The following is a 23,752-nucleotide window of genomic DNA, read 5'->3' as shown; positions in this document are numbered from 1 at the left end:
TTTTTGAGTATTTTGAATAATGCTGTTATGAACATCCATGGACATAGTTTTCATTTCTCTTGGTTATATAGCTAGGAGTCAAATTGCTGGGTTATATAGTAACTTTATATTTCACCTTTTGAGGAACAACTAAACTGTTTTCCAAGGTAGCTACATTATTTTACATTCTATGGGTTTCTGGATTGTATTGTTTCAACCCATACTTCTATAATCCATTAAAATCTGTTGTATCCTTTTAAGTTAGTTTACTGCCTGGAGTACCAAGGCAGTGCATGCTTTCTATCCTTGATTTTTAGGAGAGAATAATTGCCCAAGTCAAGGCAAATAATGGGCCATGAAAGGTAAAAAATTAGCTGTGATAACACATTTTCTTCCCCCAAACTTTTTTGTTTGGTAGATAAGATTTTAGGTACATTTTCTCCATTTCTAGTATTACTTGTTCTTTGTACTGGGCTGGCACTGTAATATATAAAAAGTAAAATAAAATTTGAAAGGCCCTATGGTGTGGGCGCCTGGGTGGCTCAGTCAGTTACATGGTTGCCTTCAGCTCAGGTCATGATCCTGGGATCCTGGGATTGAGCCCCACGTTGGGCTTCCATGCTCAGTGGGGAGTCTACTTCTCCCTCTGCCCCCCTCCCACTCATGCTCTCTCTCTCAAATAAATAAATAAAATCTTTAAGAAAAAAAAAAAAGAAGAAAGGCCCTATGGTATATTTAAAATTTTTGCTCCAGTGCCCTTTTCTTTTTTTTTTTGGAATTCATTAGCTAAATTTGTTATTCTGTGATTCTAATAAAATTAAGATTATGGTAAGTTAGATTCCTCAGTGCTCCAGTTTTCTTTGTATGCATGACTGGAAACTGTAGACTGTTTTGGTTACCAGGTCACGAATACATGATCATAAAGAAAGTCTTAGGGTGAGCTAAACATAAATTCATCTCCACTATTGGAAAATTACGCTATCATCTGACCTAATGTAAATACTATCATCTTTAGGTGGGAAGGACAGCACATTTTATAACAAAAGCATATATTTTGTCATTTGTGAAATTATGGCAGGCAGGTAAACTAGATAGTTGAATTTTTCTTATGTCTAACTTTGCAATTTCCAGTCAAAATGTTGTCCATTATTTTCTTAAGTAGCTCTTTTATCTCTCACCCCTTTCAGTGGGGTTATATCATACAGTTATAATAAGTTAAATGCTTTTGTCAAAGTCCGTATATCATCCTAGGATTCCTCGATCTCCTGGTTGGTTTATGGTATCTTTTATCATGGAGAAGTTTTGAATTTTTGTATAATCAAATCTGTTTTTTATTTTATGGCTTTGGAATTTAATATGCTTAGTGAGAATTTATCTCCCTCAAGGGTTCTTATTTGTTTTTGTTTTTCTTCATATGCTTTTCTAATTTTATTTTTAGAGGATTAAAAGATTTTTTTTTGAGTATAGTTGACACACCATGTCATATTAGTTTCAGATGAACATAGTGATTCAGCTACTCTATGTGTTGTGCTGTGCTCACCACAAGTGTAGCTGCCATCTGTCACCACACAATGCTATTGCAGTGCGATTGACAATATGCCCTACGCTATGCCTGTTATTCTTAGAGGGTTTCTTTTTTAAGATTTATTTATTTATTTTATTTTATTTTAAAGATTTTATTTATTTATTTGAGAGAGAGAGAGACACAGCGAGAGAGGGAACACAAGCAGGGGGAGTGGGAGAGGGAGAAGCAGGCTTCCTGCTGAGCAGAGAGCCCGATGTGGGACTCGATCCCAGGACTCTGGGACCATGACCTGCGCCGAAGGCAGACGCTTAACAACTGAGCCACCCAGGCACCCCTTATTTATTTATTTTAGAGAGAGAGAGAGTGCGCATGAGCGGGAGGAGCAGAGTGGAGGGGAGGTGAGCACGGAGCCCAGTGCGGGACTTGATCCCATGACCCTGAGTTCATGACCTGAGCCAAAACCAAGAGTCGGACACCCAACTGACCGTGCCACCCAGACACCCTGAGGGCTTTGTTTTTAATGCCCCCCTTTTCTTGATTTTCTCTTTATTGGTACCTATGAAAATTAAAGTAGCATTAAATATAACGTATGTTGGTATGCCATAAGCAAGAAACCAAGAGTGGTTCTATTTATTTTGTCATGTTTTCTCATGAGGAATAGATGTCCATGAGAAATGTTACGGGCCTTGTATTCATCTGTGCTTACTAGTTACCTTATCTGAGGAACTGGTAGACTGTTTTCCAAAGTAGCTATAGTATTTTACATTGTCAGTTTCTGGATTATTTTGTTTGAACCCGTACTTGTGAAGTCTGTCTGTATCCTTTGAGTTCATTTACCTGCCTCTGGTGCCCAGGTAGCACATGCTTCCTGATTTACAGGGGGACGTAATTACCCGAATCAAGGCAAACAATGTCAGAGATGTTAAATTTATTCATATTAAATAGCTATATTCCCACCTGATATTTTGTTTAAAATTATTTAACAGTGTTTCTGCCTTTTGTTAGCTTGAAATACTTTTAAGGATCCATAATTTTGTATGGCTAAGCATACTAATAAGCATGTTTCTACTATGACTAGTTATTCTAATCAGAGAGCTCGAAAATCAGCTTCTTTGTAATAGGAAAGCAGAGAAATCCACTAGTAATGTTAAATGTTGATCTTCTGTTTGTGGATTCTTAAACTGTTTCAGTGGAAATGCTTTCACCTCAGAAGGAATTAGAAAAGATGAAAATCTGGAATAAAACGATAGCATGCATAATGTTTTTTAAATTGCTCATAACCTGGGGCTCTTGGGTGGCTCAGTTGGTTAAGTGTCTGACTCTTGGTTTTGGCTCAGGTCATGAGCTCATGGGTCGTGGGATCGAGGTAAGCACTCCCCTTGACTTTTTCTCTCCCTCTCCCTCTGCCCTCCTCCGTCTCCCCCTTCCCTCTCTCTTTCAAAATAAATAAGTAAAATCTTTTTTAAAAATTACTCATAACCTGATAAGAATTTATCTTTATTTTTGGCATGTAAATAATTTAGGTATAAAGACATTCCTGTTTAATAAATTAATAAATGAGTAGATGATATTGAGAAATTAAAATCAATTAGTTTGTATCCAAGTTTGGATACTTGATTCTGATAAACATTTTTTAAAACATTTTTATTTATTTATTTGACAGGGAGAGCAAGTGCGCATGCTCACGAGCACAAGCAGGCTTCCTACTGAGCAGGGAGCCCAGGGTGGCTTGATCGCCGCACCCTAGGATCATGACCCGAGCCAAAGGCATACACTTAGCCAACTGAGCCACCGAGGCACCCCTCTGATAAACATTTTATCTTAAGTAAAAATCTGGTAAACATTTTACCTTGAATCTGAAAAACACTTTTTTCATTAAAAAGAAAAGAGCTCATGTGAAAAACAAGTCCATCTCTAACTCTAAAATATAACAAAGGTTAATTAAATAAATCTAAGCAAAACAAAATGAAACAGTCACCCTGTAATTTATTAATTAATATTGGCCTGCCATTTGAATAGCTAGATGATTTCAAAAGCAAATCACTATATTGATGCCTTTGTATATTTATTTTTGCAGGTGAAAAAAGCCAAGATGCAGGAATCAGGAGAGCAAACTTTAAGGTATGTAAAATTGAATTTCTTTTTAATATCTACTTACATTTTTTTTTCATATGCTGATTAGTATATGGGTTTTGGGTTGACTACTCACTTTTTTAATTTTAGCATCTCAGTCTTTATGTTTTGAAATTACTTGGTTTAAGATGAAAATTTCCTTCCAATAGTTTGTCCTTGAAACAAATGAAGCGTTGATTTTTTCTTATTCATTCATTATTTATTCAATAATATGTCCTGAACTCATGTTATCTGTCAGGTCCTGTGATATATGGAAGAGACATGACAGTAAATATTCTTCAGTCAGATGTACCATATACAGGATGGGAAGAATAAGCAGAAATAAGGGAAATCCAAGGGATTTGGTGTTAATTACCAAATGGATATGGGATGCCTTAATCATTAGCTCCACTCGCTTTAGACAAGAGGCAGCTTCTTTGTACCTCATACTCTTGCTTCCACAATGCCATGGTTTTGTTTTCCACAGTTCTTACTTCCTGTTGTTTGTCTGTGAAGCAGTAACTGCATCACCTCTAACATCTTAATTTCCAGAATCTTACTATTTTAGTACCACACACTGCATTCCAGCTCATGTATCTACTCCCACACTAGCCATATGTTATCTTCCTGTGCACTTTGCATTAAATGAGCTATCATATTTTCACTCTTAACCATTGACCCTTCCCACACAAAAAAAAGACTTTGGTATCTTTCTTATGCTGTTTAAATTATAAGATCTATTAATTTAATCAGTCCATTACAAACATTTTGTGAGGGACTTCTCCTTTTAACTTCTTTTCCGCTGTGTCATGCTTCTTTAGCAAAACCACAACCCTGGTTAAACCAACTATCCACTTATTCCATGCTTATTTCCAATCACCTGAACTTTGTGAGAGAAAAACACAAAACTGTGCTCATCTGTTTTCATTTATAATTACATCTCAAATAGGCACTTAAACACTCTTGGTGGTCCAGCCACCCTTCCTGCTGTGTTTTATTCCCTAGTCTCTAAAATTAACTTTCTTTGCCTCCTTTCCTCCTTTCCTCCCTGCCTCCCTTCCTCCTTGCCTCCTGGTTCCTCCCCTTCCTTTCATCTCACCTCCCCTCCACTCTGTTCCCATTCACTCAGCTGGGGATCTTGCTCCCCAATTCAAAGAGAAATTAGAAACAATTAGATAGGAACTACCTCATTTGCCTGTCACCAAATCCACCCATTTATCTGCTTCTCTACAATGAAGTTAATTCCTCTGCTTATATGTAAGGCTGACCCTTCCAGTTACATTATGGAACCTACCACCTTCATCTTTTCCTGCAGTTATCCCTTCTCTCTCCTTCAGTTTCTTTATTATGATAAAATATACATTACATAAAATTCACCATTTCATTCATTTTTAGGTGTATAATTCATGACATTATTTCACTCACACTGTTATGCAACCATCACCACCATCCGTCTCCAGAACTTTTTTCATCTTCCCAAACTGAAAATCTGTATTCACTAAAAAATAGCTTTCTGTTTCCCTGTTTTCCTAGCTCCTGGCAGCCACCATACTGTTTTCTGTCTCTGATTTTGACTACTCTAAGTACCTTATATTAGTGAAATCATACAGTATTTATCTTTCTGTGACTGGTTTGTTCTGTTTAGTGCAGTGTCTTCAGGGTTCATCTGTGTCCTAGCAGGTATCAGAATTTCCTTCCTTTTTAAGGCTGAATAATATTCCATTGTATGTCCATACCTAATTTTGTTTATTCATGCATTGGTTGATTGTATTGATTATTGACAAGAGTTCTACTGAATGAGAATCAAGTATTCATGATGCTCACTTTTTGGAGTTTGGGTGTTTCTGCTTTTTGGAACGTATTTTTTTTTTTTTCACCAATATATACACTGTTAAGCAAAATTTATGTTTATATTACTTGAAATAATTAAATTTTGAGACAATACATAGTTTTCCTAGATAAAATAATTTTAAATGTTTAATAAAGTGCTAGTCAGTTTGCTGTATTGGCACTGTTCTCTTTTTTTTTTTTAAGATGTATTTATTTATTTGAGAGAGAGCGTACAAGCACGGGGTAAGGCAAAGGAAGAGGGAGAGAGAGAATCTCCAGCAGACTCCCCACTAAGTGCAGAGCCCGACACAGGGCTCAATCTCAGGACCCTGATATCATAACCTGAGCTGAAATCAAGAGTCGGACACTCAACTGACTGAGGCACCCAGGCACCCCATTAGCACTGTTGTTTCTATTGAATCTCTAGACACTCAGTTGAATACGTAGGGAATTTTGCTATAAGATTCCAGGACCATAGGATTTTATACCGTTGTATACCAGATTATACAAATATACCTTCTAAGTTACAGGCTCTAGAAATAGTCTTCCATCAGTGGGTATAACAGTGAATCCCAGACTTATCCAGGTATACATAGAAGAAAAAACAGTCATTGTAGTCAGGATTGTGAAGTTCTTGTCTAGTTTTATACCCTTCTCCTGTGAATCATATTTAAGTAGACATCACCAGAAGTCTGTATTTTTACCAGTTATTCAGGTAATTATAATAATAGGCCAGTTTGGGAAACATTGATGTAACTACTCAGTATGATTTCTTCCCCTTACTCTTCAATTCCCATAGTCACATCTTGGTGAGTACATTAAATGCTATTCCAAAAATACAGGCATTTGAGTAAATAGATGAACTTCATCTGGGGACTTAGCTTTAAAAATTAATTGCAGAGGGACGTTTGGGTGGCTCAGTTGGTTAAGCAACTGCCTTCGGCTCGGATCATGATCCCAGAGTCCTGGGATCGGGTCCCACATCGGGCTCCCGGCTCAGCAGGGAGCCTGCTTCTCCCTCTGACCCTCTCCCCTCTCATGCTGTGTGTGTCTCTCTCTCAAATAAATAAATAAAATCTAAAAAAAAATAATAATAATTACAGATGTGCCTGGCTGGCTCAGTTGGTAGAGCATGTGACTCTTGATCTCAGGTTCATGAGTTCAAGCCCCACATTGGGCATGGAGCCTACTTAAGAAAAATAAATAAATAAAAGATAATTACCGGGCCACCTGGCTGGCTCAGTCAGAAGAGCATGCAACTCTTGATCTCAGGGTTGTGAGTTCAAGCCCCTGCTGGGTGTAGAGATTACTAAAATAAATAAATAAATAAACTTTAAAAAAAGTTAATTACATCTGAGGAAAAATTGTTTGAAAATTCAGAATAATCGCTTCTCGGCCTTTTGGCTAAGATCAAGTGTAGTATCTGAAAATTCAGAATATATCGGGAGAAAATCTTGATATTATACTTGAATGTTAGAGGTCCATTCAGAAAAGAGATGAGAGCTTTAAGAATTTTGATGCTGTGTATTTTTTATATAAATAACATTTCTTTTAAAAATTTTACTGTGTAGAAACTACTCTTATCTTTTATTAGTCTTATCTTTGGAGATATATGGAGCCTCTGGTACAGTGTTCACTTTTCCCTAGAGTATAGAATAGCAAAGCAGATTTCTTTCTAAGGAAAATGAATGTGGGAAGGATGCCTGGGCTAGGGTGAAGTTGTAATATAATAATAGTGGCTGTGGTTATATTGCATTTACTCTGTTCTCGTCTCTAAGTACTTTTCATGTATTAACTCATTAATCCATATAACAACCCTATGTGTTAGGCTCTGTTATTGTCCCTCTTTGACAGTTGAAACTGGGGTACAAAGAAGTTCAGCCCAAAGTCATTAAGCTGGTTTTGGCAGAGTGGAATATGAATGCAAGCAATCTGGCTCAAGAATCTGTACCCTTAACCACTATGCTATCCTGGTAATTGAGAGAATAACTGGAGAGTAGAAAGTAAGGTAGAAGGAAGAGGGAGGACATTGTGAGGGATGAAAGTTAGTAAAATCTGCATTCCAGAATTCCAGTGAGAATTTTGCCATCATTAAAGTGTCTAACATAATGATTTGTTCTCCCAGTTTATGTGATTTACCTTTTGTAATTTCTCTGAGTTCTCCTTATAACTTAAAAAAAGATATTGCTCAGGGGATATGATAACAAATTTAAAAAAATTTTTTTTAATTGGAGGAAAAGAGAAATACAGTAGAATGAACAATTTTAAGGTTCAGAACCCCCTTCTTGGAAGCAATCATGTGTAATTTGAAAAAAACTTCTCAAGTAGTTACGAGAACCACTCTCTGAAATCAGGACTCTCCCCACTTTCCTGTGGAACTTTGGAAACAAAGTGACGGCGCAGTTTGGTTTGGTTTTTCTTGTTTTAGAATAATGATACCATGGAGAAGACTTACTTTGCCTCTTACTTGTATAGCCTAGGGAGAGAAATGGGTTTGACGTAATCACTTTTAGCAACACAGCAAGTCCATGAGAGGCTAATGTATTCATTTTGGTTCTCTCAAGTCAAGTGAGCAGCCCTGAAGTCAGTGATCAGAAACCTGAAACTTCAAGCCTTGCTTCAAACCTTACCATGTCAGAGGAAAGTAAGTACTATATTCTATGCATGATGAAAGAGGTATTCCTATAAATGGGTGATGCTGTTCTTTTATAATTGGTTTTCACTGGTTGACCTGTTTGTCCCATATATCCAGAAGCCTTTCCTGTCCGTGTGTGTGTGTGTATGTGTGTGTTTTCATCCTTATGCTCTCATATAAGCTTTATTTGACATACCAGTTGAGGAAGAAAATCGCATGGAATCCATTTACCTGAGGAGTCACACTTGGTGATTTTATTTTTGTTTTGTTCCAAAGTTGGATGTTCTAAAGGTATTACTGCCTTACTCAAAATCAGAAAAGTTTGTGGGCCAACCTCTAACTGCTCCTCCAGAGACACTGATGTTTCTCCACCTTCTAATAACCAAATGACTCTACCTATCCATCTGTGCCAAAAAAGAAAAGTAATCCCCTTAAGAGCCCAAAATTGATACTGGGCCCTGGGGGGGATCCAGCCCAATAAGATACATCTTCCACTCACCAACTTGCTTTCTCCTATAGAAAAGATACTTTCATATAATGGACAAAAATTTGTAGAGTGTTCTGGGTTTGTTTTTTTTGCAGAGATGTAAGTTTTCTCTAGCATACCCAACATACGCCCCCAGGTTGCCTCCATAGGACAGATAGTCATCCCTGAAATTAAATATCGGTGCTTCTCCATATTTTACCACATACTTTAAAAGAATAAATTTGTATAAGACACTTTTTAAAAAGACACTTGTTTAGGGGATTTTTCTGCTCTTAAAGTGGTTATGCTTAACTTGACGTACTTCCATGTATTAGAAAATGATGTCTTAAAAAAAAAAAAGGAAGGACAGAGGAAGGAAGGAAAGAAGGAAGGAAGGAAATAGTGTATTTTGAGCTATGTATATTATTTCCTCAAAGGTACTATTCTAGTGGTTCTCCAGCTCTTAGTGTACTTAAGAATCATCTGGAGTGCTTGTTTGTAATGTAGAATTCTGGCCTCATTTTCAGAGATTATCATTCATATCAGATCTGATATGGATGGGAATCTATATATTTTCAAGAAGATAGCTGGTGATTCTGATGCATATGAGAAACTGTCCAGACTGTGGGAAACTGCTCTAATCAGTGAAAAGTCTCTCTGATTTTTTTAATGTCCCACTCATCCGCAAGAAAAAGACATGTTTCTTATATATTCCAGGGCCTGGAAATAAGTTGAGTCTTCTTGCTCCTTCCAGATCATTTCTCTTTCTCTTTTTCTCTCCAAAAACTCCAGTTCCTTTGAAGTCTATATTTATGCCTCCTCTACCTTTCTGAACTCCTAGTCATTTTGCTCTTTAAAGACTAGGTCTTCTTGGTTTTCTTCTCCATCCAAACTCTTATTCTTCTTGGTGATTTCAAAATCCATGTAGATGACCTATCCAATACCTGTCATCATATCTGTCTGCCTTTATGTCCCTTCTTACTCCGCATGGATTCCTGTGGCTGTTTATTGTAATTGTTCCCTTACAAGTACCTTCGATAACTTTGCCTCTTGTACTCTCCTTGCTAACCCCAGTCCTAATTTAATACTCTCCATCTTCCCTTTTCGTGCATTCACATAGCTAAACATTATTGGATAAATTATATACCTAGCTGACTTACTACTCACAAGGCCTCAACTAGGCACCCAGCATGCTTGGAAATCCTACTACATTTCCCTAATGAATTTTACCTTTTGATATTTCACAGCACTTACTTTCCGCTCCAAGTACCGATATCCTCACTTACCTTTCCTCATTCTTAACCAATGGCTCTATTGCAAATAGAAGTTGTCAGACAAGAAACCTCCTTATCCTCCCACCACCACCACCAAATCATTAAGCCTACCTGTGTTTGTACCCATGTTTTCTTGCTTCATTCTTACCAGGACGGAAATAGTATTCTTTTTTTTTTTTTTAAAGATTTTTTTTATTTATATGACAGAGAGAGGCATAGTGAGAGCAGGAACACAAGCAGGGGGAGTGGGAGAGGGAGAAGCAGGCCTCCCGCTGAGCAGGGAGCCTGACGTGGGGCTCTATCCCAGGACCCTGAGATCATGACCTGAGCCGAAGGCAGATGCTTAACGACTGAACCACCCAGGTGCCCTGGAAATAGTATTCTTGCTCCTGTCAACAGTAAGACCTTTTATTTGGGCTCTATAGCTAACCCTTTCTTACCTTCCCCAAGGACTTTGGTATTGTTGTAACTAAGACTGCACCTGCATCATCACATTCTTCTTCTCTTCTTAATCCTTCCTGTCAGTAAAGAGACATGACACAGTACCTGCCATTTTTTTTTTATTAACATTTGGATTTTAAAAGCAACTTTCTAGCTTTACTTACAATTTCACAACAATGCTTAAACTTTTCTAGTCAAAAAAAAAAGCTTATGTATTAAGACACCATCCCCTTTTGCAATTATTTCAGTATAATTAAAAAGAACCTTTTTAACACAAAACACTTGTTGGTAAAGTGGCTGCTTATGTGGTCTTTTGATGAGGATGTTGAGTTTTTTTTTTTTTAAATGAGTGTCTTTTTTTTTTTTTTTTAAGATTTTATTTATTCATTTGAGACACAGAGATACAGAGAGAGAGAGCATGAGCAGGGAGAGAGGCAGAAGGAGAAGGAGAAGCAGGCTCCCTGCTGAGCCAGGAGCCCGATGTGGGCCTCGATCCCAGGACCCTGGAATCATGACCTGAGCCGAAGGCAGATGCTTAACCATCTGAGCCACCCAGGCGCCCGAGGATGTTGAGATTTTTTAACTTTTAAAACTTTCTTGCTTTTTTGATATCATTTCCTTTCTTTTGCTTTTTCTTTTGGCTGACCTGTTTTTCCCACTCTTGAATCAGTCCTTTCACATCTGCCGAATCTAGGTTTAGACATGTTTGATCCCCATTCTTCATTGTCGCAATGATTTCAGTTTTCTCACAATAAGAGCTTGGGGCAAATTGTATAAGGTCCTTTAAGAATTTTAACTAGATTGTTCTTTGGCTTGTGGTGATGCAGGAATAGCGTCTATTCCTCATTGTTGGGGTTCTTTTGCCTGCAACCCTGTGGTCCAACCTCCTTCCACCACAAGAACAGGGAAGGCTTTTGAGGATCCACGTAAGCGCACAGGAGTATCTGCCATTTTATTTATTTATTTGTTTGTTTGTTTTTTAAAGATTTTATTTATTTGAGAGAGAGAGAGCACAACAGGGGGTAGGGTCAGAGGGAGAAGCAGACTCCCCGCTGAGCAGGGAGCCCAACACGGGACTCGATCCCGGGATTCTGGGATCATGACCTGAGCCAAAGGCAGTCGCTTAACCAGTTGAGCCACCCAGGCACCTGTATCTGCCATTTTAAAACACAAACAAAATCCTCCTTTGGCTCCATGTTCCCCACTAGTTATAGACCTTTTCTTTGTTCCATGACCCATTGGAACTTCTGGAAAGAGTTGCCCTTTCTTGTTTTCTTGCCTCCCATTCATTCTTCAGCCCTCTCAAATTTAGCTTCTGTCACCACTCTTCACAATGAAATTGCTCCTCTCAAGGTCATTAGTTAACTTGCAGTTATTCTGAGAGTAGTGGAACATCTAGTGGATGTTTCTTCTCATATTCTGCCTCTCACCACTTTTCCTCCCACCTTTCTCTTTTGTTGGTCCTTCTTCCTCTGCCTGTACGCTGAATGTTGGGCCTCAGGATTTATTTCTAGTCCAGCATTCTTTTCTCTTTCTGCATCCTCTCATCCACTACATTACTTTAAATATTGTATACATTGCTGATGAATTCCAAATTTATATTTCCAGTTTGACTTCTCCCCTGATTTCATTTGTATATCCAACTGCCTATTTGGCATCACAACTTAGATATCTGAAGGGAAAGTCATACTTAAAATGTGGGAAAGCTTTTGAGACACCTGGGTGGTTCAGTTGGTTAAGCGTCTGCCTTCAGCTCAGGTCATGATCCCAGGGTCCTGGGATCACATCCCACGTCAGGCTCCTTGCTCAGCGGGAAGCCTGCTTCTCTCTCTCCCTCTGCCTGCTACTCCCCCTGCTTGTGCTCGCTCGCTCTCTCTGACAAATAAATAAAAAAAATCTTTTTTAAAAATGTGGGAAAGCTTTTTATTCCCTTAGCCCCCCTCAAATTTCTTCTTTTCCCAAACTGCCCCATCTTAGGAAGTGGTTTCACTGTCCCTCCAGTTGCTCAAGCCGAAAACGTAGAAATGATCCCATATTCCCGTTTTCCTCATTCCTTACATACAGATCCGTCAGAATGTCCTGTTTTACCTTCAGAATGTATTTCAAGGTTGCACCTCATCTCCACTGCTGCTGTTCTAATATAGCAGATTATGCCTTGACTGTTTATAATCCTTTCACGGTTCCTAAGTACTGCAAAGATAAAGCCTCGTTCATTCTTTAAAGAAGTAAATATCAGCCTAAATCTCCCAGGATGTTTTGTCATTCTCTTCTAGAATTAAATCAGAGGAGGAAAAGGGTTTGGGTTTTTGAAAGTAGTTGTCAGCAGGGAAGGAACCATCATGCAGTATTCAAATGAAGTTATGTTCTCTGTGATGGATGTGAAGAACTTTAGACTAATTGAGATCTCTTTCATTTTTGTCAAAATTATTATGGATGAATGTGGTCTACAAATTTCCAGTAATTATTTTTAAAGACCTTGAACAATGGCAGTGGACAAGATGTCAATTTGCCTTACTATTGGCCATGAATTGGCCCCTCGTGTGCTCTTGACCAGAGTTCCCTTTTTAGTTCAGACACTCAGGAAACCCGGCTAGACATAAAGTTAGTTGGTTTACTCTTAATCCTTATTAATAGTAGAACAGCCTTCTTTTCAGATGTTGAAGTACGAAGTACTTGGACAGTTCAGGGGTCTGGTACAAGTTCTTTCTGATGCAACTCTGTCTACAGCATGGACTGAAATAGTGCCTAGTGAATAGGATTCTGCTACCTGTCAGACGTGAGTTGAATATTTACAGATGAAATCATGAGGGTTAATTAAGCCTTCACAGCAGCTATTTTAGATGAAGTCATAGGGGTCAAGAGGACACTAGCTATGAAAGTCTCTACTTGATGGTTCATCAGAGCATCACATCAGTTCCTCAGATCTGTCTTTGCTTTGCCAAACTTGAAAGCCTTCACCACAAAGCTGAAAAAATAGTGGTATGGAAGCATACTTGTATCTTTTGTACACAGCAGTAGCAACAATTTTCTAATAAAATGGAGTACTCCCCACCCCCCCCAAATCTGTCTTCCTGCAAGTCATTCTTAGGGCTTTTTACTCACATGAGTGGAAGCACCCAGAGAATGAATAAGCTGAAGAAGTATAATGCGGTTTCTTAGATATGGATCTTGCTTTTAAGTTTGCCTGTGAGCACAGTGAAAGCTTAGGAAGTTACTTCATCTGTGGCTTTAGATCAGTGATGGATAAAGATAGAGATCAACTGGTACTAACCTTCAGCTCTTTCCCATACCCCCCATATTCTGGCTTCTTTTACTGTCTCTAAAAGTCTCTAAACCCATTACTGTAAGAGAGAGGGATTTTCTACTGCTTAGTTGTTCTAAATTTCTCATGTCCAAGTTGTAATCTGTTACTTAGTTTGAAAGACTCTACAGTGAGATATGCAATTTTCTCATTTCATTTTTGAAATGTTCTAACTTTTTACCTGATGATATCTTTCTTTCAGTTATGACATGCACCGATTACATCCCTCGCTCATCCAATGATTATACCTCACAAATGTATTCTGCAAAGTAAGTTCAATAATTATTTCAAAAATCTGTATGCCTTTTCTCTAGGTTCATTTAAAAATTTAATTTGATATTTAACTTATTAAGTGGACATTTAACTTCATTTCACCTCTCATGTTTTCTGACCCTACTCCACTTTTTTTATTCCCTCTAAATGTAGAGTCTTTGTGACATGCTTTTAAAAAGTAGATGGTTGCCTGGAATAGATCACTGTTACCCAGGAGCTTGCTGTAAATGAATGGCCACTGAAAATGAAAAATACTGTTCGTGATCAAAGCATATCAGTGATTGACCTCTGATCATTCTCTCTTTCCTCTACCTTGCTAGATCAATAAACACAGCACAAACCAGCCTCCTAGTGGGACTTCTCAGCCTAATCTATGTTCAGTTTCTTGCTTTAGGAATGTCCTCAAAGTAGAATTAGGCTTAAAATTAGGCTTAGCGGGTTGAAGTCACTAAGAGGCAACGTTTTGGGCCTTCAGCAGGTAAGATCAGCATTTAAGATCCACAAGCTAATCATCTCCAAGATGAGCAGGTACAGAACTGGGTGTATGCCAGACTACCAAATGGGCGTTGATAAAGAGTAAGCCTGCACATACGTTGATAGATACGTGTGAGTGTGTTTATTGAAGTTGGATGTATTCCCAGGTGCTTACATAGGCAGAACACATAAAGGAATTGGTAACAGAGGTGACTGATACCTATGGGACTGTTTATAAAAAGAAAACTGGCATTTTTTTTCCTTTTTGTGCTTGTTTATACCTTTTGAATTTTTCATCAGTTAACAAATAACTAAAAGGTCAATTCAATGAGTTCTCCAAATTCTAATCTGGTATTTAACACTAATAGCATCGGGACCAGTCGTTTTCATATGATTTTCTTCTGTGAAATGACTGAACCTATTCTCTTGAGATCATTATGAAGGAAATAAGAAAATACTTAGAGCTATAAAGACACTACAGGAAAAAAGGATATTATGATCTTTAACATATCTGGAGATCAGTCCATTTGCCATCACAAAGATTTTAAATTATTCCCATGTGACTTGATTAACGGCTATAGCCTGAGCTATTTCTTGGTTCAGATCTAGCTAAGAAGAACAGATGTGAAGATGGAGGTGCATTCCAAATTCATCTGCCTATTCAGAAAATAATTTACATACCTGTTGCGTTCAGGACACCTTATTAGCTATGCATTCTATCTTAATTCAGACATCTTTAGCACTTACGTGAACCATTGCATTATAGCTCTTTTTTAACTCTACTTCAAGTTTCTCCCCCTTCTAACCCATTTTACAAAGCAGTGTCAAACTAATCTTTATTCAAGAACAGCTCTGATCTTGTCACTCTTTGCTCAGCAATTTCAGTGACTCCCAATTGTTTCAGATTGGTCTGAACTCAGCCTGGTATTCGAGGTCTTTGCTATCTTTCCTTCTTTTGCTACTCCCCTTCACTTTATATATGGCCTTTAATATAATCTATGCTCCTTATAGACTTAAGCCCTTGTTTGCCTTCCTCTATGCCTTTGCCAGAGTTTTTCTCTTTTCCTTGAACACCCTTTCTTTCCCATTTCTGCACGTCTTATTTGCTCAGCTCACATACTGCTTCTTTATAGCCTTACTTCATTTTCCTTTCCCCCAAAGCTGAAAAAAAAATGTTTTCCCCTTCTGAAACATTCCTTTCTCCGAATATTTTTATTGTTCAGATTTACATGGTACACAAAATGCTTGCATTGTAAGTACAGCATAATACCAAATAAAATAACTGGTATCTAAAAATTCAGTGCACAAAGTGTGGGACCTTTTTATTGCATGGATGAAATGACCAGGTCATCTAGCTAAAGTCCCAGAAGTTTTACTGCTGAATTCAAATTCCCTAGCTAAACCTGGTGTGGTTGGCTGCAACTCATGGCAGTATACTCTGGCTTAAACATCAGTGGGAAGATTCTGAGTCCTGTCTGGGACTTCTCAGGTTTTATTAGTTATCTGGCTCCTGTTTTGTAGGCTTGATCTGGGGATATTGCGGCCCACCCCTACTCCCTGTTCTTTGATGTGTAGTGGTCGCTTGCCTTTTCTCTACCAGCCTAACCCTCTCTCAAGTCCTACTCTCCCTCTTAGAACTTGTTTGGCCCAGAGGGCTGGGTAGAGAATAAGAACCAATTGTTGAGTCCCAATCTGTCCAGTTTTCTGTTACATTAGGCGTTCATTCTACATGTAGATAAACAAGTTTATCTACAAGTTTGCATGTAGTATATCACAGATGGTTGTAGCATAGTAATTGGACCTTGGGAGGATATTTGGAATTACTGAACTTCCCATAAAGATGTTTCTTAGGTGATAGTAGAATCTGGAAAGGAAAAATTAGTTCTACCTTCTGACCATAGTAAGAGACATTTTATGTGGAAGGTTAGTCTCCTCATTGCTGATATTTTGCTTTTAGTGGTATTAACTATTTCCTCTATTTTTCATTAAAAATAAATCACACATGAAAGTTTTTATTTTCTTGAACTTTTCTAGACCTTATGCACATATCCTCTCAGTTCCTGTGTCGGAAACTGCTTACCCTGGGCAGACTCCGTACCAGACACTACAGCAGTCTCAACCCTATGCTGTCTATCCTCAGGCAACCCAAACATATGGACTACCTCCTTTCGGTAAGGCATTCTATTATAAGCAGTTTCTAAGAGTGTTGATTTTTATCCCCCAGAAACTTCGATCTTTCCCCAAAAATCAAGTATGCCTAATCAGGAAGCTGAAAGATGATGGGTGGTTCTTTACAGAGTACCTACTCAGTTACAAGTTTGATAGAAGTTGGGTGTGTAACTTTCCAACAGTATGTTTGCTGCATGTTAAATAAAATCATAACTTTCAATACTCATTTGTGTATCTGCCAAAATTTAGTCATTTCCAAGGTACTAAATCTTGACTGTAAAGCTTGGAATCTTTAAGTGTTTGGGAAACTCTTTGAAGAATTACTATTTCTTTATATAAAACATGTTACCATGGTTAGATAAGCATAATAAATATATTTTGAGGTGATTCATTTTCCTGTTAAAACTCGGTAATCTAAATATCCAGATAGAGTATGCCTTATAGTGTACTCTCCTTTTTTTTGGTCAATTTCTCCCTCTTTTCCTCCCTCTGCCCTAAACTGATCAGTTGTTGCTCTGCTGAACCAACAAGTCATCTTAGAATGAGGAGAATCCCCAATTTTATATAGCCTTATCTTGTGCTTTGTTTGTTCTGTGGTTTTAGGTATGTTGGACATGAACTGTGAATTAGATTGATTTACCAGAAGTCAGTTTGAGACTCTGAGCACTTAATATCTGTGCTGATTTATCTCTGTGTGTGTAAGATGATAGATATATGCAGTGTGCTTTATTGTCCCTTTCCTGGTTTCCTAGAACCAGTGTTAGAAAATTGAGAGAATACTGTATTATTTTCACATATGTAGCATGTTAATAAAATTATATCTCTGTAGCCTTTACTGAAACTAGCTGGAAATCAGATCTTCTAAACAGATCACCACAGATTCTGGATGTATTAGTGTTGCCTGCTTTTGGTTTCTACATTCCTGCTTTACCTGACCCATTTGGCTAGTCCTTTATGCTAGTGACAGCTTTCTTAGTTCTAGGCTTGTTAGCATGCCTTGGCTCCTGATAACTACTAGAAACAAAAATGGGAGGTTATGTGTTAATGATAGTGGTAGTTGATAACTTCATGGAAGAAGACAAACAGAAATGCTCTTGTTTCCCCATCAGTATCAGCCAGTATACTAAAATCTTAAGTTTGTTATATATTTAACCAGCCAAGACTGAGCAGTCCTTTTGGAAATGGAACTCTCTGTGAATATGTTTGTGTTTATATCTTTTTGCATATGTTAAAGCTAATTTTTCAACAGCTGACTAGTAAAAGCTAGCAAGTATAAAGTAAGTATTTTTATATCAGTTTTTTACCTTCTGTTTTGATTGAAATTCATTATTAGCAAGCCCAGAGCCATTTATGACATTGTTGAACTGTTGGTCATTCCTGCTGTTCAGTATTTAATAAAACTCTATTATATCTCTGATCTCAGATTATGGAATACCTAACATAGTGCCATGTGCATATTTATGGTATCTTCTATGATCACTGCATTTCCCTTGTATTAAAGAAAGAAAAAAAATTCTGTATAATAGGTCCTTGGTAAAAACTTGAAACTGTTTATATTGTAAAGAAATATTGGTAATAACAGGCTCTTTCATTAATCTGGTTTTGTTTAATATTTGGGAGTGAGGGCGACTTGTTTCATAAATTTTTCTATCGGTATTTCAAAGAAAGAGAATCAGCTAAATCTGACTCTTAAGTAATCTATGAAGCTTACTAGAGGGAGACTTAGGTTGGGGTAATGTGAATGATGTGGCATATTCTCAGACTTTGTTAAGGAAATTATAGACAAGGTTGTTTTTTTAAAAGTGTGTTCACTCAAGTATAAAATACTATTTCTTTCTTCTTGTGAAGATTTGGCAATTTTATCTTAGTGCTGCCTGTTAGCACTAAAACTAGATTAACTAGTCTGTTGTTTTATTTCAGATGTAAACAGGGCTTTGGGAAATCTTGTTATAATAATATCTAATGTTTATGAAATGCTTTATATACCATGCAGTATGCTGGGAACAAATACCTCACACTTTACATTATTGTCTTATTTAATCTTAGAACAATCCTAGGGAGTAAGCAGTAGCATTATTCCTTTTTATAGATGAGGAAACAGGCTTAGAAGGATCAAGTGACTAGCCTGAGGTCATACAATTAGGAAATGCCTGGGTTTAGAATTGAACCCGGGTCTGTTTAATTCCAGAACTGCTCGTAAGTTTAGTCTGTGTCTCAGAGTTGAGTTTGAAATTAAAAAATGTTCCTCCTCTTGATGAAAGAAGAAGAGACTAGAGGAAATCTAGGAGGCTTATACTGTGAGCAGTCTGTAAAAGTAAAGGAATAGTGGTCATATTCTTTTTAAGAGCTCCATAGAAATGTAGTGGAATGGCAGAAAGAGAATTTGAGGGCTAACTTCCAGTGATCTCAGTGAACATGTGGGAGGAAAGGGGCACCTATTTATCTTTAGGAGCTCATAAAAGATTACCTTAGCTGCCACTGTTCAGCTTCTTTTGAAAGAACTCTAATGTGAGATGGAGATTTGTTAATACTATTAAGAACCTTAAGGATGTTCATGCCATTTCCCCCAGCAATTTCACTTCTAGGGATTTATCCTATGGAACTAGTTAGAGATACCCACAAATTTTCAAACCAAGATACTCATCACAGCATTATTTATAACAGCAAAAGATTGGAAGCAGGCTACATTTTGAATTGAAAGGTGTGTGTTAAATTGCAATGTATCTATAGAATGGAAAACTTAGAAATCATATTCTTATAAATTCACACTCTTAAAGAATATTGAGCATCTTGAGAAAAGTTTATTAAAAAAGCATTATGTAAAACTGAAAGCAATATAATATGCCAAGTTAATATTTTTTAAAAATATGTACATAAAGAATAATTTGGAAGAAAAATGTGAATGTTCCAGTACGGGCACTACAGATTTGATCTCAGTTATGACAGAACCATGTAAGGTAAGGACATAGTTGCATTATGCACAGGTTTCAGGTAATACAGTCCCATACAAAAGCAAGAACTGCCTGTATTTTTTTTTCTGTGCAGTGAGACTATGCAATTTTTTTTCTTTTACTTTCTATGTTTTCTTCATTTTCTGTAACATACATCTACTCCCTTTATAATTAGGAAAAATACTCAGATTAAATTACTTTGTATTTGTAATAGCTCATCCCCGTGAGCTATCGAATCAACAAACCAAGATGTTCTTTCATATGTTTTTTCCTGAGCGTTGGCATGTACCTCAGTTCCTAACCAAACTACTTTTTCTCTGAAGATCCACTACTCTGATATGTATAACTATAAACTGAGCTGCTCCAGATTAGTTTGGTTAGTGACTAACCAAAGGTGAAGTATATGTGCTGAGAAACTTGGGTAGAGTTTGTGATAAGACCCCAGTGTGGGGCAGTAAGAGGAAAGTGCTCAGAGACAGGCTTCATTTGCCATTGTTAGGCCAGCTGTTGTTCCACATCAGGCCCTTGGTGCTTAAAATTACTTGATAAGCTTGGTAGTTATAGGAAAAGAGCAGTGGATTAGGAGTCGGGAAACTAGGATTTGGTTTCATCTTCACTATGGGCAGTATCGCTGTACAGTCAGATCATTTGGTCATGCTGCCTGTGACTTGGAATTGTGGGAAGGGCGCTTTTAAAGGAAGATATTTATATGCTTTCAGAGCAAGGCTACCATGATGCCGGAGGTGGTATTCATACGGCCTTTTATTCTTCTATTCTTTGTAAAATAATTGTATTTTAAATATCAACTTCATGTTTCTGGTCAAAAACATTCAAAACTACCATAAGTAGCCATTTCCCTACTTGCCTTGGACATTTTGCCCTGGTTTTTGACCTTATAAGAAGGGCCAGTTCATAGACATTTTATATTTTGAAACTTAAATATGTACTAAGTAATGAGACTGGCAAAACATTTACAGGTAATACTATTCTCATTAATAAGATTATATTTTCATACAGTGTAATCTGAATGTGTTCACAGATCCAACACCTCAGATTCAAAACCTATTTAGAAAAAAAAATCACACTGATTACAATAAATCTGAAAGTTACTGTGACATTGAAATGGCAATTTGTTTGCTAAAAAATGTGATACTCAACCAGGAAGAATCATGGCACTGATATTCAAATTTCACATAAATGTTTAAAAAATAACACTTTCAATATTTTTAGTGTTGAAATTTAGGTTTAGTTAGGACTTTAGCTGTGGCTAATGATCATAAACTAAGCATGGAATGGGGGTCAACCCTCCTAATGCATGCTAGAGATGATGGTATTCTTCATTCTCCTCAAATAAGTTATTTCATGTGTTTAATAGGTGAGAAAAGAATATTACTTTTTTGTGTGTGTTTTGAGTTTGGAACAAGGCGATTACCACATCCCATGTCAATTTGAGATTTTCACATCTCCCTTACATTTACTAATCAACAAATTTTACAGATCTGAGTTGCATCTAGATATCTCAGTGCCCTGGTGAAGCAGAGGGCTCTATTATCAGTGCATTATATTTCTATAAATTCAGTATCAAATTAGAAGTGAATGAAATGAGTTAATACTGAATTTGAAGCTGTGGCTGACCTTGGTATTGATTTCTGACCTGGAATGTGATTGATGAACCTTCTTGGACCTAATTATTAGCTTCAACTGCACTGATCCACCAGCCATAGCTGTTCAGAACACAGTGAACAACCAGACAGTAAGATTTTTTATAGATAGATTTTTGCATAGCCAAAATTGTCACTAAAACTATTCACCATAATGAACATCCTTAGGCTGTCATGTAGAATCAAAGCTTCATTTATGGTTTCTTAGTTTACTGCAAATGAAAAAGGAGATAAAGTGAGAAGCAAGAGATTGTCAAGTGACAAGTCACAGAGAAAAAAAACAAAATGATATAGAACTATAACTGAGTTCTATTTAGTACTAAACAAATGTCTTTACATATCCCAGTAGCCTCTGGGGGTGTCTCTGTAATATATATGGCACAGCACACTATTAATCTTTGTGACAATAATTCTGAGAAAATCTGAAGGTGTGTTCACTATTTCCTCCCTGCAAAGAAGGCAGGAAAGGATATAAACATATTTTAGAAAGATTGTCATTCAGGAGCATTGTGATAAAACTAAAATAAAAGTGAACAGCTATGATATTTATCAGTATGAGAGATTTATATGTTCTGACTTGGAAAGATGTCTTTCACAGGTATTATGTGGAAAAGCAAATTATGAACAGTATGTATAACATCCCATTTTTATTAAAAAGAAAAAAGATTAGTAAATACATAGAAGAAATCTAAGTGACTTCTGCAAACTGTTAATAGTGCTTAAGTCTGGATGCTGGGATTATATATGACTTTATTTTTTCTAAGTTATATATTTCTGTAATGTTTTTAATTTATAAAAATAAGCAAATATGTCTTTCCTAATCAGAAGAAACAGGTAACAAAATAACCAGCTTAAGAAGGCAGAAAAGTACTTAATACATTTTAGAAAGATTTGGTGCTTGTTTAATGGGTAAGTGAATTTTAAACTTATGTGGAATGTCTCCCACCTTGACAATGGATAAATGATTTATCACTGTACATGATCATCAGGCACTATCTACAATAAATACTCCAGTTGGGTGTCAGTAGCTTTTTTTTCTGAACCCTGGTCAGTCTCCCTCAACCATTGAAATGAACTTATATATATATCATTATTGGGGTTTTTGACAAGATTTTTGTTTCTGTAGCCCCACTCCCCAGTCTTTGAAATTGTATTTGCTTGTGGTATATTATGAATGGGAGAATCAGTAATTTTCTCTTACAAGCAAATTTACTTTTGTTCTAAGCTTTAGGTTTTCAACCTACTGGCTGATATTTGAAAGCATAACCGTGCTCCTCAGTCCCAGTGTATTGTTTGTAATTGGTCCAATTTATCTGATTCAGGTGCATTGTGGCCAGGTATGAAACCTGAAAGTGGTTTAATTCAGACTCCATCTCCAAGTCAACACAGTGTTCTTACCTGCACTACAGGGTTAACCACAAGCCAGCCAAGCCCAGCACATTATTCTTATCCCATTCAAGGTAAATAGGCATGGTTGTGTGTGTTTTATTATTGTTGTTTTTGTTGTTTTCAGCCTATCTGTATCTCCAAACAAATTGGGTAATACAGGAGCTCTGTTCTGTAAAATAGAAGGGGGTGAGATTTGCATTTGTGCATGCTTTTTGTGTTAGGCAAACCAGAACCCAGGACTGTGGTTTGTAAGTAGTTTAGCCTTTTAACTGTGAACTGCTTCATAGAGTTGAAGCCTTCCCTTTTGCATGTTGGTGTCCAGAAAACCTGTCTGATTTTGTTTTAGTCTGTTCTCAGTGGCATTTTGTCCTATAAATGAGCAGAAGACTCCATGGGGTAGAACTTTGCTGACTTCTTCTATATGAAGTCCACACAGGGCAGAAGTGGGCTGTGTGCTGCTTGTTTGCTACCGTGTTGTCATACCTCCACCCCCACTTGCTGCTTCTTGGTGAGAGCATTTTTCTTTCTCAAAAAGTTTAGTCTTGTTTCTATTTCATGATAAAAAGCATTGCCTTAAAGCTTGAACTCTGAACATCTTTGCCTTCCTGAGTTGTTCTTCTAAAAGGTTAGAATTATGACAGGACTGTTAGGAATGAAGACAGAAAAACTCAGAAGGCACGATGAAATTAATTCCCTGCCCTTCCAAATCTAACACAGGCAATTCATCATTGCTCCAGATTGGAAATTAATGTCTATGTACCTGGCTTCTCATCCACCTCCTTTCTCCTGAGTTCTCCCAGCTTTAAAATTTTATTCCTTTTAAAATGGGTGCTAGAGGAGTGAGTATGGGACCGCAAAAACTGGTCTGAGGTACTAGTAAGATATGAACTTTGGTGATGAAAAAGTGTTTTTTTTTTTTTTATTTTATTTTTTTTTTATTTTTTTTAATTTTTTTTTTTATTTATTTATTTTAGAGAGAGAGTGAGAGAGAGAGAGCACAAGAGGGGGGAGCGGGAGAGGGAGAAGCAGACTCCCTGCTGAGCAGGGAGCCCGATGCGGGACTCGATCCCGGGACTCCAGGATCATGACCTGAGCCGAAAGCAGTCGCTTAACCAACTGAGCCACCCAGGCGCCCCGAAAAAGTGTTTTTATGTAGATTATATTAAATAAAATATTTTGCTACTCAGTTTTGTTTTCATTTAAATGATTAAGAACTACTTCTACTTGATCCATTTACCAGTTAGTAAATAATTAAGTCAGGATGTAAGCTGG

The 23,752-nt window shown here is 37.2% G+C and overlaps 1 protein-coding gene and 1 pseudogene across 6 annotated transcripts in view; both read left to right on the top strand.

The window, feature by feature from the left end:
* Window positions 1-23,752, top strand: part of EYA3 (EYA transcriptional coactivator and phosphatase 3) — a 107,528-nt gene that overhangs the window by 42,408 nt on the left and 41,368 nt on the right. For 4 of the 6 annotated variants that reach the window (XM_081817867.1, XM_081817868.1, XM_081817869.1 and 1 more), the window contains exons 3-7: window positions 3,582-3,625; window positions 8,011-8,090; window positions 13,766-13,832; window positions 16,345-16,481; window positions 22,414-22,551. In XM_081817867.1, coding sequence (XP_081673993.1) covers window positions 3,582-3,625; window positions 8,011-8,090; window positions 13,766-13,832; window positions 16,345-16,481; window positions 22,414-22,551 — 466 coding nt within the window. The remainder of the gene's footprint in view (window positions 1-3,581; window positions 3,626-8,010; window positions 8,091-13,765; window positions 13,833-16,344; window positions 16,482-22,413; window positions 22,552-23,752) is intronic. The other 2 variants (XM_081817871.1, XM_081817872.1) reach the window with 2 other exon arrangements.
* LOC115938313 (U2 spliceosomal RNA) lies at window positions 6,831-6,933 on the top strand (annotated as a pseudogene).

This window comes from Leptonychotes weddellii, chromosome 4, assembly GCF_054177405.1.
Source record: "Leptonychotes weddellii isolate Sample4059 chromosome 4, ASM5417740v2, whole genome shotgun sequence".
NCBI classification, from domain to species: Eukaryota; Metazoa; Chordata; class Mammalia; order Carnivora; family Phocidae; genus Leptonychotes; species Leptonychotes weddellii.
This window is presented reverse-complemented; position numbering and strand designations above follow the sequence as displayed.